The 13,231-nt window shown below is 51.6% G+C and overlaps 1 protein-coding gene across 2 annotated transcripts; it reads left to right on the forward strand.

The window, feature by feature from the left end:
* Window positions 1–4,204: 4,204 nt before the first annotated feature.
* Window positions 4,205–13,029, forward strand: CKM (creatine kinase, M-type). Of its 2 annotated transcripts, XM_010946805.3 has the most exons (8): window positions 4,205–4,362; window positions 6,354–6,564; window positions 7,456–7,610; window positions 8,018–8,150; window positions 10,008–10,179; window positions 11,279–11,402; window positions 11,800–11,989; window positions 12,521–13,029. In XM_010946805.3, exons 2-8 carry the CDS (start codon window positions 6,372–6,374, stop codon window positions 12,697–12,699), a joined length of 1,146 nt encoding a protein of 381 aa, XP_010945107.1. In that variant the 5' UTR covers window positions 4,205–4,362; window positions 6,354–6,371; the 3' UTR covers window positions 12,700–13,029. The 2 variants fall into 2 exon arrangements, with proteins under 2 accessions (XP_010945107.1, XP_074225526.1); XM_074369425.1 differs by lacking the exon at window positions 4,205–4,362 and having other exon boundaries at window positions 6,335–6,564.
* The last annotated feature ends 202 nt before the right edge of the window (window positions 13,030–13,231 follow it).

Raw genomic sequence — 13,231 nt, forward strand, 5'->3', positions numbered from 1 at the left:
CAAGACCTGGAAAGGGACTCTGGGCTGACAAGATAGTCTGATTTTGCTGAGAGGCCTGGAAATTATTTTCACCGAAGCCTGAACCCACTCTCAGCAGCCCTGTTCATTTGACTCCCAACTCTGCCCCTCCAGGGGCAAAGTGACCTTGAGCAAATTATTTAACCTTTTGGAGCCTGATTGTTGGGAGTGTTTAGTGAGTTAATATATGTAAAGCAGTTGGTAGAGTACTTGATATATAGGCATTAACGCACCATAAGCCGGGGGGAGAAGGTATAGCTCAGTGGTAGAGCGCCTGCCTATGAATGCACAAGGTCCTGGGTTCAATCCCCAGCACATCCACCAAAAAACAAACCTGATTACCTCTCCTCAGTAAATATACCATAAGAATTAACCATTAGGCACTTCATACCTATCAGAAGGGCTGTCATCAAAAGAACACAAATAACAAATGTTGGCAAAGATGTGGAGAAGAGGGAACCCTCATACACTGTTGGTGCAAATATAAATCGGTGCAGCCACTGTGGAAAACAGTATGGAGGTTTCTCAAAACACTAAAAATAGAAGAACTACTGTATGACCCAGCAATGCCACTCCTGGGTATATATCCACAAAAACCAAAAACACTCATTTGAAGAGATACATGCACCCCAATGCTCATAGCAGCATTATTTATAATAGCCAAGTTATGGAAGCAACCTGTGTCTGTCAACAGTGAATGGATAGAGAAGATGTGGTATAAGAGACAATGGAATACTACTCAGCCATAAAAAAGAACGAAACTTTGCCATTTGCAGCAACATGGGTGGACCTGGAGGGCATTACGGTAGGTGAATTAAGTCAGACAGAGAAAGACAAATACTGTTAGGGTGGAGACTGTGGAGTGGCCGTTCAACATTCATGCTAACCTCCTTCCAGCACGTTCAGTTCTCCAGAAGAATGATTCAGGGGGCAAGAGGTGTTCCTGGAGGCCCAGCCTAGAGCCTGCTCCTTTAGCCCTTCGATTTTTTTTTTTTTGATGGAAAAATACTAACTTTATTAGCTTTAAAAACAAAACTTGTTACAAGTAAGTACAAAGACTTCCCCCGCTGCACCAGATTACATTCTGCTTTTGTCACCATGATAGGACAAGGGATGTTTAAATGTCCTTAAAATATGGAAGAGCTAAAGTTGATAAATAAGCAAGTGCTACAAGCTACAAATCACTATTTCAAGCACAGTAAAATGTGGAATTCACAGATGGGAGTTACTGACCAGCTTTTTGAAGTACAATAATATCCACTACAGTTTATAGTACCAGAGAGGTAATGTGCCCCCAGACGTAGCACAGGATCACAAACATGTTCGGATAAAACAATAAATTCAACTCCTGGGTTTAATAACATAGAAGTAAAAGGATGGAGAAAGCCCTCCAATTTTGTAAGCACCTAATACCTGGTAGTAAACCCCTTTCTGCTTAAGCTGGGTGGAGTGGTTTCTAATTGCCTGATAAGGCTACTAATATTTACTTAGTCAACAAATACTCATTTATCCTGAGGTCACTGGAGAGCCAAGGCAGGTTCTGAACAGGAGAGGCCAGCAGGTAGGGAGTAGGTTGGAGGGGGCAAGACCGGGGCAGGAGGGGGGAAGCCCGGGAGGAGGCTAGGGCAGGTGGGGATGTGGAGGAGGTCTTGAGCTAGGGCAGGAGGAGGGATAAACAAGCCTCGAGACTGATGGGCTCAGAGGCTGGGGGGTGAGAGGAAGATGTGATGAGTGTCCTCATGCTCCCAAGGCCAACTCTTTCTATGAGACTCAAAGAGATAAAGGAGGTGGAGCTTATGACACAAGGTCACATGACTGGGCCGTTGCTGCAAAGGATTTTGGGAAATGGAGTTTCTGACATTTCTGGGTTCTTCAAAGGAGAGGGTCAGATGGTGGGGAACTCTGCAAGCACAGAAAGTGTTTCTGAGGCTGTGTGGCCAAAAGTAATGTCAGATGTCCCCACAAGGGGTTATTAGGGGTCCAGGGGGCTGAGCTGGGCTGGATCCTGTCTCTCCTCTGCTCACAATCCCCAGGAGCTCCCATCCCACGCACAGCGGGATGGAGGCCCCACAGCCCCTAGGGCCCCATAGGCTTGCTCCTGTCCCCTCACCAACTTCATCTTCCTTCTCCCACTCTCCCCTCTGCTCCACCTGCTCCAGCCCTGCTGCCTCCTCCCCGTCTCTCAGATATGCCAAGCCACTCCCACCTCAGGGCCTTTGTACCTGCTCTCTCCCTTCCAGATGCCCACATGGCTGGCTCCCTCCGGTCTCTGCTCAGATGTCACCTCCAGAAAGGCCTGACTTGACCTCCTCTGCTGTGCCATCACTCCTATCCCTTACTAACTCTTTCATTTTCCTTTAAAGCCCCGTTGCCTCTGACATTAGAGTGTGTATTTACTTGTTTACCCTCAATAAAATATCACCTCCATGAGGGCAGGGGTCTTGGTTATTTTCTGCTGTGTCTTCAGTAAGTGCTTGATAAATAATTTTTTAAAATTTTTTTAACATTTTTTGATTTATAATCATTTTACAATGTTGTATCAAATTCCAGTGTACAGCACAATTTTTCAGTTATACATGAACATATATATATTCATTGTCACATTTTTTTCTCCATGAGCTACCATAAGATCTTGTATCTATTTCCCTGTGCTATACAGTATAATCTTGTTTACCTATTCTACAATTTTGAAATCCCAGTCTATCCCTTCCCACCCTCCACCCCCTTGGCAACCACAAGTCTGTATTCTATGTCTATGAGTCTAGATAAATAATTGTTGAAATGATAAATGCATAATGATTCTAGACCAGTTTGTTCTAGTTCTCTGGGCCTCAGTTTCCTTAGCCTTGAAGGAGAACTTTTTGTTACTCTGACCTTGCTGGGAGGGGACAGTGGGTGGAGAGGTCAGGGGCTGGGCCCCAAGGAAAAATTTTCTAAGTAATCCCCCTCCTACGAGAAATCTAGAGAGAGGTAGAACGGACCTCCTTTCCCTAGGTCAGTTCCCCGCTGCCTGGGAAGAAATGGGAGAGCCCCGGGAGGAGGAAGGAACCCCAGAGGGAGAGGAAATTTCTCTTCATTTAAATCCTGGGCGCTGCTTGGGCTTCTGTTCCCTGGACTTGCCCCGCTCACTTGTCCTGCAATCTTGGCGCCCTCCAGGCTGAGGAAGCAGCTTCCTTATGCCATCCCAGCTTCCACAGAATCTCCTTCTCAGCCCTTGAAGTCCCCGGTCACGGTCATGGTCACGGTCGAGGTGCTGAGAGCTCCTGCTTCGCCTGCATCTGCGGAGTTCAGTGCTCTGACCCCAGTTGCCACCCAGCCCCCTTCCCCTGCCGGTGTGGGTGGCCTCCCCAGCCCAGCCCGGCCCGTGGCTGCCCTTGTAAGGAGGCAAGGCCTGGGGACACCAGAGATGCCTGGTTATAATTAACCCGGACACGTGGCAACCCCACCCCCTAACACCTGCCTCCATGCCAATCCCCTATCCCCAGCACCTCGGGTCTCCCAGAGAAGACAGCAGCGAACTCTAAAAATAAACTCCATTCCTGGCAGCGCGAGTCCCTCCCTGTCCCCTGCGCAGCGGAAATCTCCCAGTGTCGCCAGGCCAGTGGACTGGAGTGGGACAGGGGACCACCGCCTCCAATATGGCTTTGAGTTTGAATTGCCCCAACTCAGCGCAGCCTCTGTTGCCCTCCCAGTCACTCCCATGGAGGAAAGTGCATCCAAGCACAGGCTCCTGGGGTCAGCCAAATTCCCACCTTGACTTTGGTCATATGCTCCCTGTAGCTGGGTGACAGCGGACAAGTCACACAGGCTCTCTGGGCCTCTGTTTCCTCCTGTGGAAAGTCAGCTACATGTCCCTTCTGGGGCCATTGCAAGGTTTCCCCAGGGGCAGGGCTAGGGAAGTGCCACTGGCTGGGGTCAAGGCCATTGGGGGCTGAAGAGAGGTTGGAGGCCTAGTGGAGGGCCAGGGGAGCGTGGCTTCTACGTGCCTGGGACGGTCCCTGACACTGTCCCGTGGCCCCGGCGGGGGGCCAGCTGTCCCCGCCAGTCCAACTCAGCACTTGATCGGGGGATCGGCTTGGTGGGGGGGCCTGGGCCCAGACCCTGGGGCGGCCCATACAAGGCCATGGGGCTGGGCGCAAGGCATGCCTGGGTTCAGGGTGGGCACGATGCCCGGGCAGTGAAGTGAGATGCTCAGCTGCCCTCCAGCCCAGTCCCAGGGGGCAGCCCCTCCTGGCCAATAGCACAGCCCGGGCCCCCCCTATATAAGGCCAGGGCTGCAGGTCCTTCTTTGGGTCAGTGTCGCCTCCAGGATACAGAAAGCCCCTTCCAGCACAGCCCAGCCAGGTACTGCCGGGGTGGGAACCAGGGTGGGGTCTAGAGTGAGGGCCCCCATGGGTACCAGAGGCCGACCTGGCTCGGGAAGGGGTCTGGCATGTTGGCCCCCACATCCTCCTACACACAGGTGGGTCAGTGTGTGGAAATGTCGACCTTGTGTCAGAGAGTACCCTCCACCTGCGAGCCCAGGGCCCTGGGGAGGGATCCCAGAGTCAAAAGGAGACTTGACAACTGCCAGCTTTCTCCTTCTGCAAGGGGCTGCAGGCTAGGCCTTGTTCATGATGGTTTGTCACCAGAACTGGGCGCTGCAACCCTGGGAGGTGTCTATCAAGTTCTCCGCAGGGTCTCTGCCTTGGTGACCTTGTGGGTCCCTATTGTGTCTGACTTTCCGTGGCTCCTGCATGGGTGTCTGTATCCCGGGCGTCCCTGAGCTGTGACGTGTGCACGTGTGGCTCTGTTTACAGTGTGATGGGTGGAGGGGTCCTTGTGTGTGTGTGTGTATGTGTTTGTGTGGCTCTGGGGCTCCCCCACCTTGCTTTGTGCCCTCTCCTGGCATGTCCCTAGCAGGGATGAGGGTGGGGACATGCTCTGAAGGGGGATTTCTAGGCTGGGAGCCCTTGAGCCCCCAGGCTTGCATGTACGTCCTCCCGGCCACCCTGGCCCACCTGTCTCTGGCCTGCTGACTTGGTGCAAGCTGAGTCCCTGGAATGTGGCAGGGGGTGGCAGCTGGGGGTGGGGGAGGAGTCTGCCGGACTCTAAAAATAAATCCCCAACCCTGGACATCAACTCCAAAGGCTTTTGTGGGTTTCCATCCCCCTTGGCCTGATGCCTCAGCCTTCAGCTCACCCGGTCCCCATCCCCTTCCCACCATCCTTCCTGCTTCCCATTTCTGGGGCTGGGAATGAGTGTCCCACTGCCACCACCTCCTCCTTTCGGGGTCTTGTGAATTAAAGTAATAATAACAATAATAGCAGTCATTCCTTTAGGTACCGGGCCCCAGCTCCAAGCCAAGGCCTGTGCTCAGCCGGCCACATGCTTGGGCTCAAAGAGTACTCCTGGCAAGCCCATGGGGAAGGCTCAGTTCACAGACAACAGAGGCTCAGAGAGGCTGAGCAACTGGCCTGGGGTCACACAGCCAGGAAACAGCATAAGTGGGATTTGAACCCAGCTCAGTCGACCTTAGAGGCTGAGTTGTTCTTCTCAACTATGCCCAGCGGGAGAGGTGTCAGCAAATAGAGGTGGGGGCAGGCACCCAGCCTTCCCTTCCCCAAGACCCCTCGTCCCTCAACTGAGAACCCAAGAACTTTTATGGAAAGAATGTCCCTCCTTTGCTCACACACTCATCTCCAGCAACACCTGCCATCTTCTCCCCAGCACCTCACAGTTTAAAAAATAATAATAATAATAAATTAATAATTAACAATAATTAATATTAATAATAATTATTATAATCACTGAGCAAAATAATACTTGTTGTGTGCCACCAATTATGCCAAGTGCTTTAAATAATTAACTCATTTCATCTTTTTAATGCCTCCATGAAGTGAATGTTATTATACTTGCATTTTACAGATGAGTACTTTGAGGCCCAGCAAGGTTAAGCAACATGCCCAAGGTCACACAGCTTGTAAGTGGCAGAGCTGAGATTTGAATCCAGGCTGTCTAATTCTAGAACCTACACTCCTACACATGCCACAGTGACTACTCTGGCTTGGGGGGTGCTCCCCTCTATTTTCCATCTGGAGAAACTGAGTCTCTAGCAAGGTGACTAGTCCAGGGTCACCTGCCAAGATGAGGCACAGCTAAGACCCTGACACAAGACTCCTCATGCACCCTGTCAAGATGAAGGGGCTCAGAGAGGGGACCGCTCTTTCTCCAGTTCACACAGCACAGGAGTCAGGACTGACAGTCAGGCCTGCCTGACTCCAGAGCCTGGCTTTCCTCTCTTGCAAGTCTCTGCTGGATATGAGCCAATCTTCCCCTCCTCACCTGCTTACCAGGCCCCCCACACCGCCACCATGCCGTTCGGCAACACCCACAACAAGTACAAGCTGAACTACAAGTCTGAGGAGGAGTACCCAGACCTCAGCAAGCACAACAACCACATGGCCAAGGCGCTGACCCCTGAGATTTACAAGAAGCTGCGAGACAAGGAGACTCCATCTGGCTTCACTCTGGACGATGTCATCCAGACAGGTGTGGACAACCCAGGTAAGCCTCCTCGCTGGAGTATCATGGGAATCAGGAGGTGGGGCGGGGGTACGCCAAAGGCTGCCTGCCAGGCCTCGGTCCCACCTCCCCTGGCCTCAGTCTTCCCATCTGTAAAAATGGACCATACTCACAGGGCTGTTGTGAGAAACGAATGAATTGAGAGGTGCGAAGGGCTTGGGATGGGGCCGGCACATAGTAAATCTCTCGCTAAATGTACGTGAGTGTAAGTGAGACTTCCCCGAGGAAGCCATTGACTCTCCCCGGCCTCACTTTCCTCACCTGCAAAAACACACACACGTGTGAAAACATAGAGTGGCGCCTGGCGTGGAGTGAGCGCTCAGACCCTTGAAGAGGGGTCACGAGCACTGTGTTTCTTTCTCTGAGGACACGCCGCCAGGGCGAGTGGAACTGAGGGCAGAAGACCAAATTCTTGTCTTCGTGTGATTGCGTGGAGAGGCCACTTCTCTCCAGGCCTCTGTTTCCCCATCTGGGAAATAAGTGTTTTCAAGTGTTTTATGATCTGTGGGGGCTGATAATCTAAGGTTATGAAAAATATTAGGGGAAGATTCCATGATTTGGGGACCTCAAGGAGTCATATTTTCAGTACCTTGTAACTGCCCCCCATTCCTCCTTTGTCCTGTTCTCAGCATTCTCCACTGCCACCCCCAGATGCCACCTTGACCTTTCCCAGTATTTCCTCCCCATTCCTCCCAACACTCAGCCTTCTCAGTCCTGACCCAGAGGTGTTGCGTGAACTCCCACACGCATGCACGCACACACACACACACATATATACACACACACACATGTGCACGTGGTCTATCCTGAACCCAGAAGCCCAGGCCTTCCTTGCCGGCCACAAGCACCTCTGACCTCCCCCCGGACTCCCAGGTCACCCCTTCATCATGACTGTGGGCTGTGTGGCTGGTGACGAGGAGTCCTACGTGGTTTTCAAGGACCTCTTCGACCCCATCATCCAGGACCGGCACGGGGGCTACAAACCCACCGACAAGCATAAGACCGACCTCAACCATGAGAACCTCAAGGTTGGCTGCCCCTAGGGGAGGCCGGAAGGGGGAAGAGGGAGGAGGTTGTGGGGGAGACACCCAGAGAGACACAGAGACAAACAAAGATGGGAGAAACGTAGAGGGGGATGGGAAGAAAGAGGGGGACAGAGACCCAGAAGACAGATGAGAGTTGGGGAGAGAGAGAGAGGAAGGCAGGCACAAAACAGAGACACAGAGATGGAGAGAGATAAAGATGGAGAGAGAGAGAGAGAGAGAAGGGAGAGACAGAGCCAGGGAAGGGGAGGGAGGCAGGCTGGAGGAGGCAGAGGAAGCAGCCGAGAGCCCAAGCTGGCTAGGAGGACCTGGAGGGACATCTGGTCTTGCTGGGGAGGGGGCAGGGCGTGCAGGAGGGTCCACTGGGCCCTGACCCCCCACCCACTCTCTAGGGTGGAGATGACCTGGACCCCAACTATGTGATCAGCAGCCGTGTCCGCACGGGCCGCAGCATCAAGGGCTACACGCTGCCCCCGCACTGCTCCCGCGGTGAGCGCAGGGCGGTGGAGAAACTCTCCGTGGAAGGTGAGAGCCCCCACCCCACACACTGCCCGGGTTATGCAGCTCTGGCTCTGTTCCTCCATGGGCACATCTCTGGACACCCTAGATCCTCATTTTCCAAAAGATGGAAAGAGCTTGATAAATGGGTACATGGTGAGAGACAGTAGGCAGCATTACCCCCAGTGGAAGTCTTGGGGGTGCTGTCAAGACTTGACACGGAGTTGCACCAGGGTCCTGACCATCCATCCATCCATCCATCCAGCAAATATTTACGGTTGTTCTGGACCCATATGGGGAGCTGTGGCTCCTGTGATAAATAAGATGGACAAGGTCACTGCTCTCACAGAGCTGTCAGCCTGGTGGGGAGATAGGAGGAAACACAGAAATCAAGAAAGAACAAGATAATTCCAAAACCCTATGAGGCCAAGAAACAAGAATTGCGGCACAGAGTGACTGAGGGGAGCTACCTTAGACAGGGGTTGAGACCTTATCGACAAGAAGGAGCCAACCTTGGGAAGAATTCTAGGCAGATTGAACAGCAAGTGCAAAGGCCCTGAGGTGGGAAGATGTGTTGGAGGAATAGCAACGAGGTCAGTGTGACTGGAGCTGAGTGGTTGAAGGTGAGAGGGGAGGAGATGAGGTCGAGGGACATGGGTGGCCAGGTCGTGCAGAGCCTTGGGAGGACTTTGGCTTTGACCGTGAGGGAGGTGGAGACCATGGGAGGGTGATGAGTAGAGGAGGGACAGGTTCAGACTTAAATGGATCCCTCTGGCTGCTGTGTGGGGAACAGACTGTGGGTAAAGAGGGGAGAGGAAGACTGAGATGGGGCAACTGCAGCGGTCCAGGCCGGGGTGGGGTGAGGGGTTGCAATGGGATGGGGAGAAAGAGTGGCAATGTTTGGAAGGCAGAACCATCAGGGCTGGTGGCAGTGTTCTGCTAAATGTTACATGACCAGCTCTCAGAAAAAAAAAAAAAAAAAAAAAAAAAAAAAGCCCTGATTTACAGCCAGCAACTGCCAAAATCTGTGGTATAAATTTTCTTACCATGGCCAGTTTTAAACTACTGACATGACATCATGCAGAGATGGGAAATGGGAAGAGTTGTGCAGTAGTAAATCATTCTATTGTGTTTCCACTATGTGGATACAGTAGACAAAAATCACTCCACGAACACAGAAAGTATTAAGTGTAGTAAAATAATTAGGAAGTGATAGTTCTGAGTATTGGTTACCTTTCTTTTAAATATAATTTAATTGTTAAGTTTTTATAACTTATTTTTAACAATATAATATAGTATATAGTATATGATATATAACATGTAGTGTATTATACAAGTAATATGTATATAAATACATATATGTATACATACTTTATACACATATAAATATTATTATGTGTTATGAATGCATAGGAATGTAGACATATACATATATGCATTAATACACATATTTATTTTATATATAATAGATATTTATTGTGTATTATGAATACATAGGAATGTAGACAAATACTAGATATGCTATATTAGAATAATTTTTACTGATGGATCCCAGGTTCCTGAGACTTTGTTTCATCAGCCAGCAGGAGCGGGCACCAGCACACCAGTGCTGGCAGGTGGATTGGACCTGAGGGTCGGTGGCGGGAAGGGGAGGACCCCATGTTTTCTGGCTTGAGCACGTGGTGTGTCCGCAGGGCCCAGGAAGACGGGAGGAGCACACTTTGGATCATGAATTTGGGTTTAGACCCACTGTTTAGGCACCTTTAGGACATCCACAGGGCCAATGCCTGGGCCCATTAGGGGCAGCAGTGTAGGGTCCCCAGGCCTCTGCACCCCACTTGAGGTGGGGCAGGCACCTGACCACTCCTTTGTGCGGCCCCTCAGCCCTCAACAGCCTGACGGGAGAGTTCAAGGGGAAGTACTATCCCCTGAAGAGCATGACAGAGAAGGAGCAGCAACAGCTCATCGACGACCACTTCCTGTTCGACAAGCCCGTGTCCCCGCTGCTGCTGGCCTCAGGCATGGCCCGAGACTGGCCTGATGCCCGTGGCATCTGGTGAGGCCCCCCTGCCCTATGACCCCTTCTCCTCTGCCTCTCCCAGTCCTCCCATGACCCTTCCCCAAAGTCAAGACCATAAAAGTAATTACCAGAATGAGCTTGTCCTCCACCCCTGCCTACCTTGTGGTCTCTATGTTAGATCTTGGGAAACTTGAAACTTAGACTTGAACCAGACTCCCCGGGTTCAAATCCAAGTGCTGCCATTTACTAGCTGTGTTACCTTGGACACATAATTTTTTTTAACAGGTTTTTGTGGGGGTGTGAGATAATTAGCTTTATTATTTATTTTTAGAGGAGGTACTGGGGATTGAACCCAGGACCTAGTGTGTGCTAAGCTTGTGCTCTATCACTTGAGCTATACCCCCCCCATGGACACATTATTTAACGTCTCTCTGCCCCAGTTTCCCCATCTATAAAAAGGAGATCAGAATTATTCATAGCTCTTGAGGTTCTTGTGAGGATTAAATGAGTTAATTTATGTAAAGTATTAGAAAAAGTGCCTGGGATATAGTAAGTGCTCAGTACATGTTGGTCATTAGTATGATTTTTATTACTAGCTATCGTTGCTAGTTAGGCTTTCCATGAATCTTTGAATCCCTGATTCTGATAGTCAAAGATTTTAAAGGGTTTTGAGTACCTAGGTTTCAAATGATTTGGAGAGTGTAGGTTGTAAGACTTCAAGATTTTAAATATTTTAAAATTCCACTAATTTCAGATTCCGTCATTCAATGGTTTCAAACATTTCCAGATCCTCAAGTTTTAGGGTTCTAAGACTGTTTCTGAGATGTCACAATGTGATGGGAAGATTTATCAATTTTGGTTCCTGGCTTCTGTTTTTCAAAGATTCTGAGATTCTAAGAATCTCTAACTTAATATTGTTCAAGGACTTAAGATCCTAAAAGTTACTGATCCCAGGATTTGAGATTTCACAGGTCCTGTGACATTAGAGTCAGGTGTAAGCTTCCAAGATTTTGAGATGCTCCCACCTCATGCCCTTCAGGCCCGCTGCCCCCTAGTGCTGGGTCTGTGTTTGCAAGAGGGCGCGGGATGGGTTCCCGCGGAGCTAATTTCTCGGCCTTTTGCTCGCCCAATCCAGGCACAATGACAACAAGAGCTTCCTGGTGTGGGTGAACGAGGAGGACCACCTCCGAGTCATCTCCATGGAGAAGGGGGGCAACATGAAGGAAGTTTTCCGTCGATTCTGCGTGGGGCTGCAGAAGGTGAGCGCCTGACCCTGAGGCTGACTTCTGACTGCGCGACAGCCCTAGCGGTTTTCCAAGGCCCCGCCCCTGGGAACCAGGCTCTTCCCTCTAACCCAAGCCCCCACCCTTTCCAAAGTCACCACCTCGCTTTTCAGGACCGCATCCTTTGGGAACCCAGCCACACCCCTATGCCCAAGCCCATCCCCTAAGCACCTACCTCCAAAGCGTCCTCAGGCTTAGCTCCCCTCAGAATCCTGCCGCCGTCTGTGTCGTCGGGGCCCTCCCCTCAGAATCTTGTCCCTCCCGGTTTTCCAGACCCGCCCTCGTACCCTATCCCTCCGAAACCCGTCCGAGTTGCGGGTGTATTTGGGGGCACCCGCCGGCGCTGACCCCTGGTCCTCTCCCCCTACCTCAGATTGAGGAGATCTTCAAGAAAGCCGGCCACCCCTTCATGTGGAACGAGCACCTGGGCTACGTGCTCACCTGCCCATCTAACCTGGGCACCGGGCTGCGTGGAGGCGTGCATGTAAAGCTGGCACACCTGAGCAAGCATCCCAAGTTCGAGGAGATCCTCACTCGTCTGCGCCTGCAGAAGCGGGGCACAGGTGCGGCCGCGCATCCTATCCCGCAGCTTCGGGGCTGGCCCTCTGGGGCGGCTGAAGGGGAGGAGGGGCATCCCCGCGAGTTCTGGGGGTTGGCAAGGGCTGCCCCTCTGTGAGCCTATTTCTTCCTGTGCAAAGGCATCAGCACGCCTTATCTCAGAGGAGTCAATATATCATCATGGTTATAAAATATACATCGTGTATGTCCCGGGTCGCCTAGGAGCCTCACTCACCCATCTGTAAAGGGGAGGATGGTCAGAATTCGACCCCAGGCAGCCCAGCTCCAGAGCTCAACTCTCGTACCCACTATGCTACGTTTTCTTGCTGGATGGTTGAGGAGTGAGGTACTTAAAGCCGGAGATATGGACCCCTGAACAGACAAACGCTTAGGAAGCTCTGTGTGCGCTTAACCTTTACACAGTATGCGCTCACTCAGCACATGGGACTGCCGCAGTTGGCACGGGTGGGGGCCGCGTCCCGGGACCGCTCCTGCATTTCTGCTCTCTCCTCACTCCTTGCCTCCTACTTTCGCAGGTGGCGTGGACACAGCTGCCGTGGGCTCAGTGTTCGACGTGTCCAACGCCGATCGGCTGGGCTCGTCGGAGGTGGAACAGGTGCAGCTGGTGGTGGATGGTGTGAAGCTCATGGTGGAGATGGAGAAGAAGCTGGAAAAGGGCCAGTCCATCGACGACATGATCCCCGCCCAGAAGTAGGCGCCCAGCCCACCCACTGCGGGAGCCCCAGCCAAAGGGAGGATCCGGCCCTCCAGAGGCCTAGCCCTTCATCCTTTGCCCCGCCCCCTTCTCCCGGAGTCCCGCCTATAGTGTTTGGTCAACGCGGGGCTTTAACTGCAACCAGAATTCCAACCAATGGCCTCTATTCTCTGGGATCTGGCCAATGAAAAGCCTTCCTCACACTCCCCTCTCCTTTTTCCTGAGCTCCGCCCACCATCAGGCGCTCTGGCTAATGGAGAACTCCCCAGCACATCTGGAGCTCATGCTTTTCTCCACTCAAAGCAACAAATAAAAGCGACAGTGGCCTTAGCACTGTGTGCGACAGTTATTGAGGGAAGACGAGGAACTTTTGCAATAGGCTACCGTGTAACCTAGTAGTGGTTTGCCCACTCTAGGCATGTCCTAGGGCTAGACATGTTTTATCCCATCTCTAAAATGAGGCACAGTTAGAGGACAGAGTCTAATCATTACAAGGCTCTCTGGGGAATCTGTGCCCAGTGTCACATAGCCA

The sequence above is a fragment of the Camelus bactrianus genome, chromosome 9, assembly GCF_048773025.1.
Source record: "Camelus bactrianus isolate YW-2024 breed Bactrian camel chromosome 9, ASM4877302v1, whole genome shotgun sequence".
Classification (NCBI taxonomy): Eukaryota; Metazoa; Chordata; class Mammalia; order Artiodactyla; family Camelidae; genus Camelus; species Camelus bactrianus.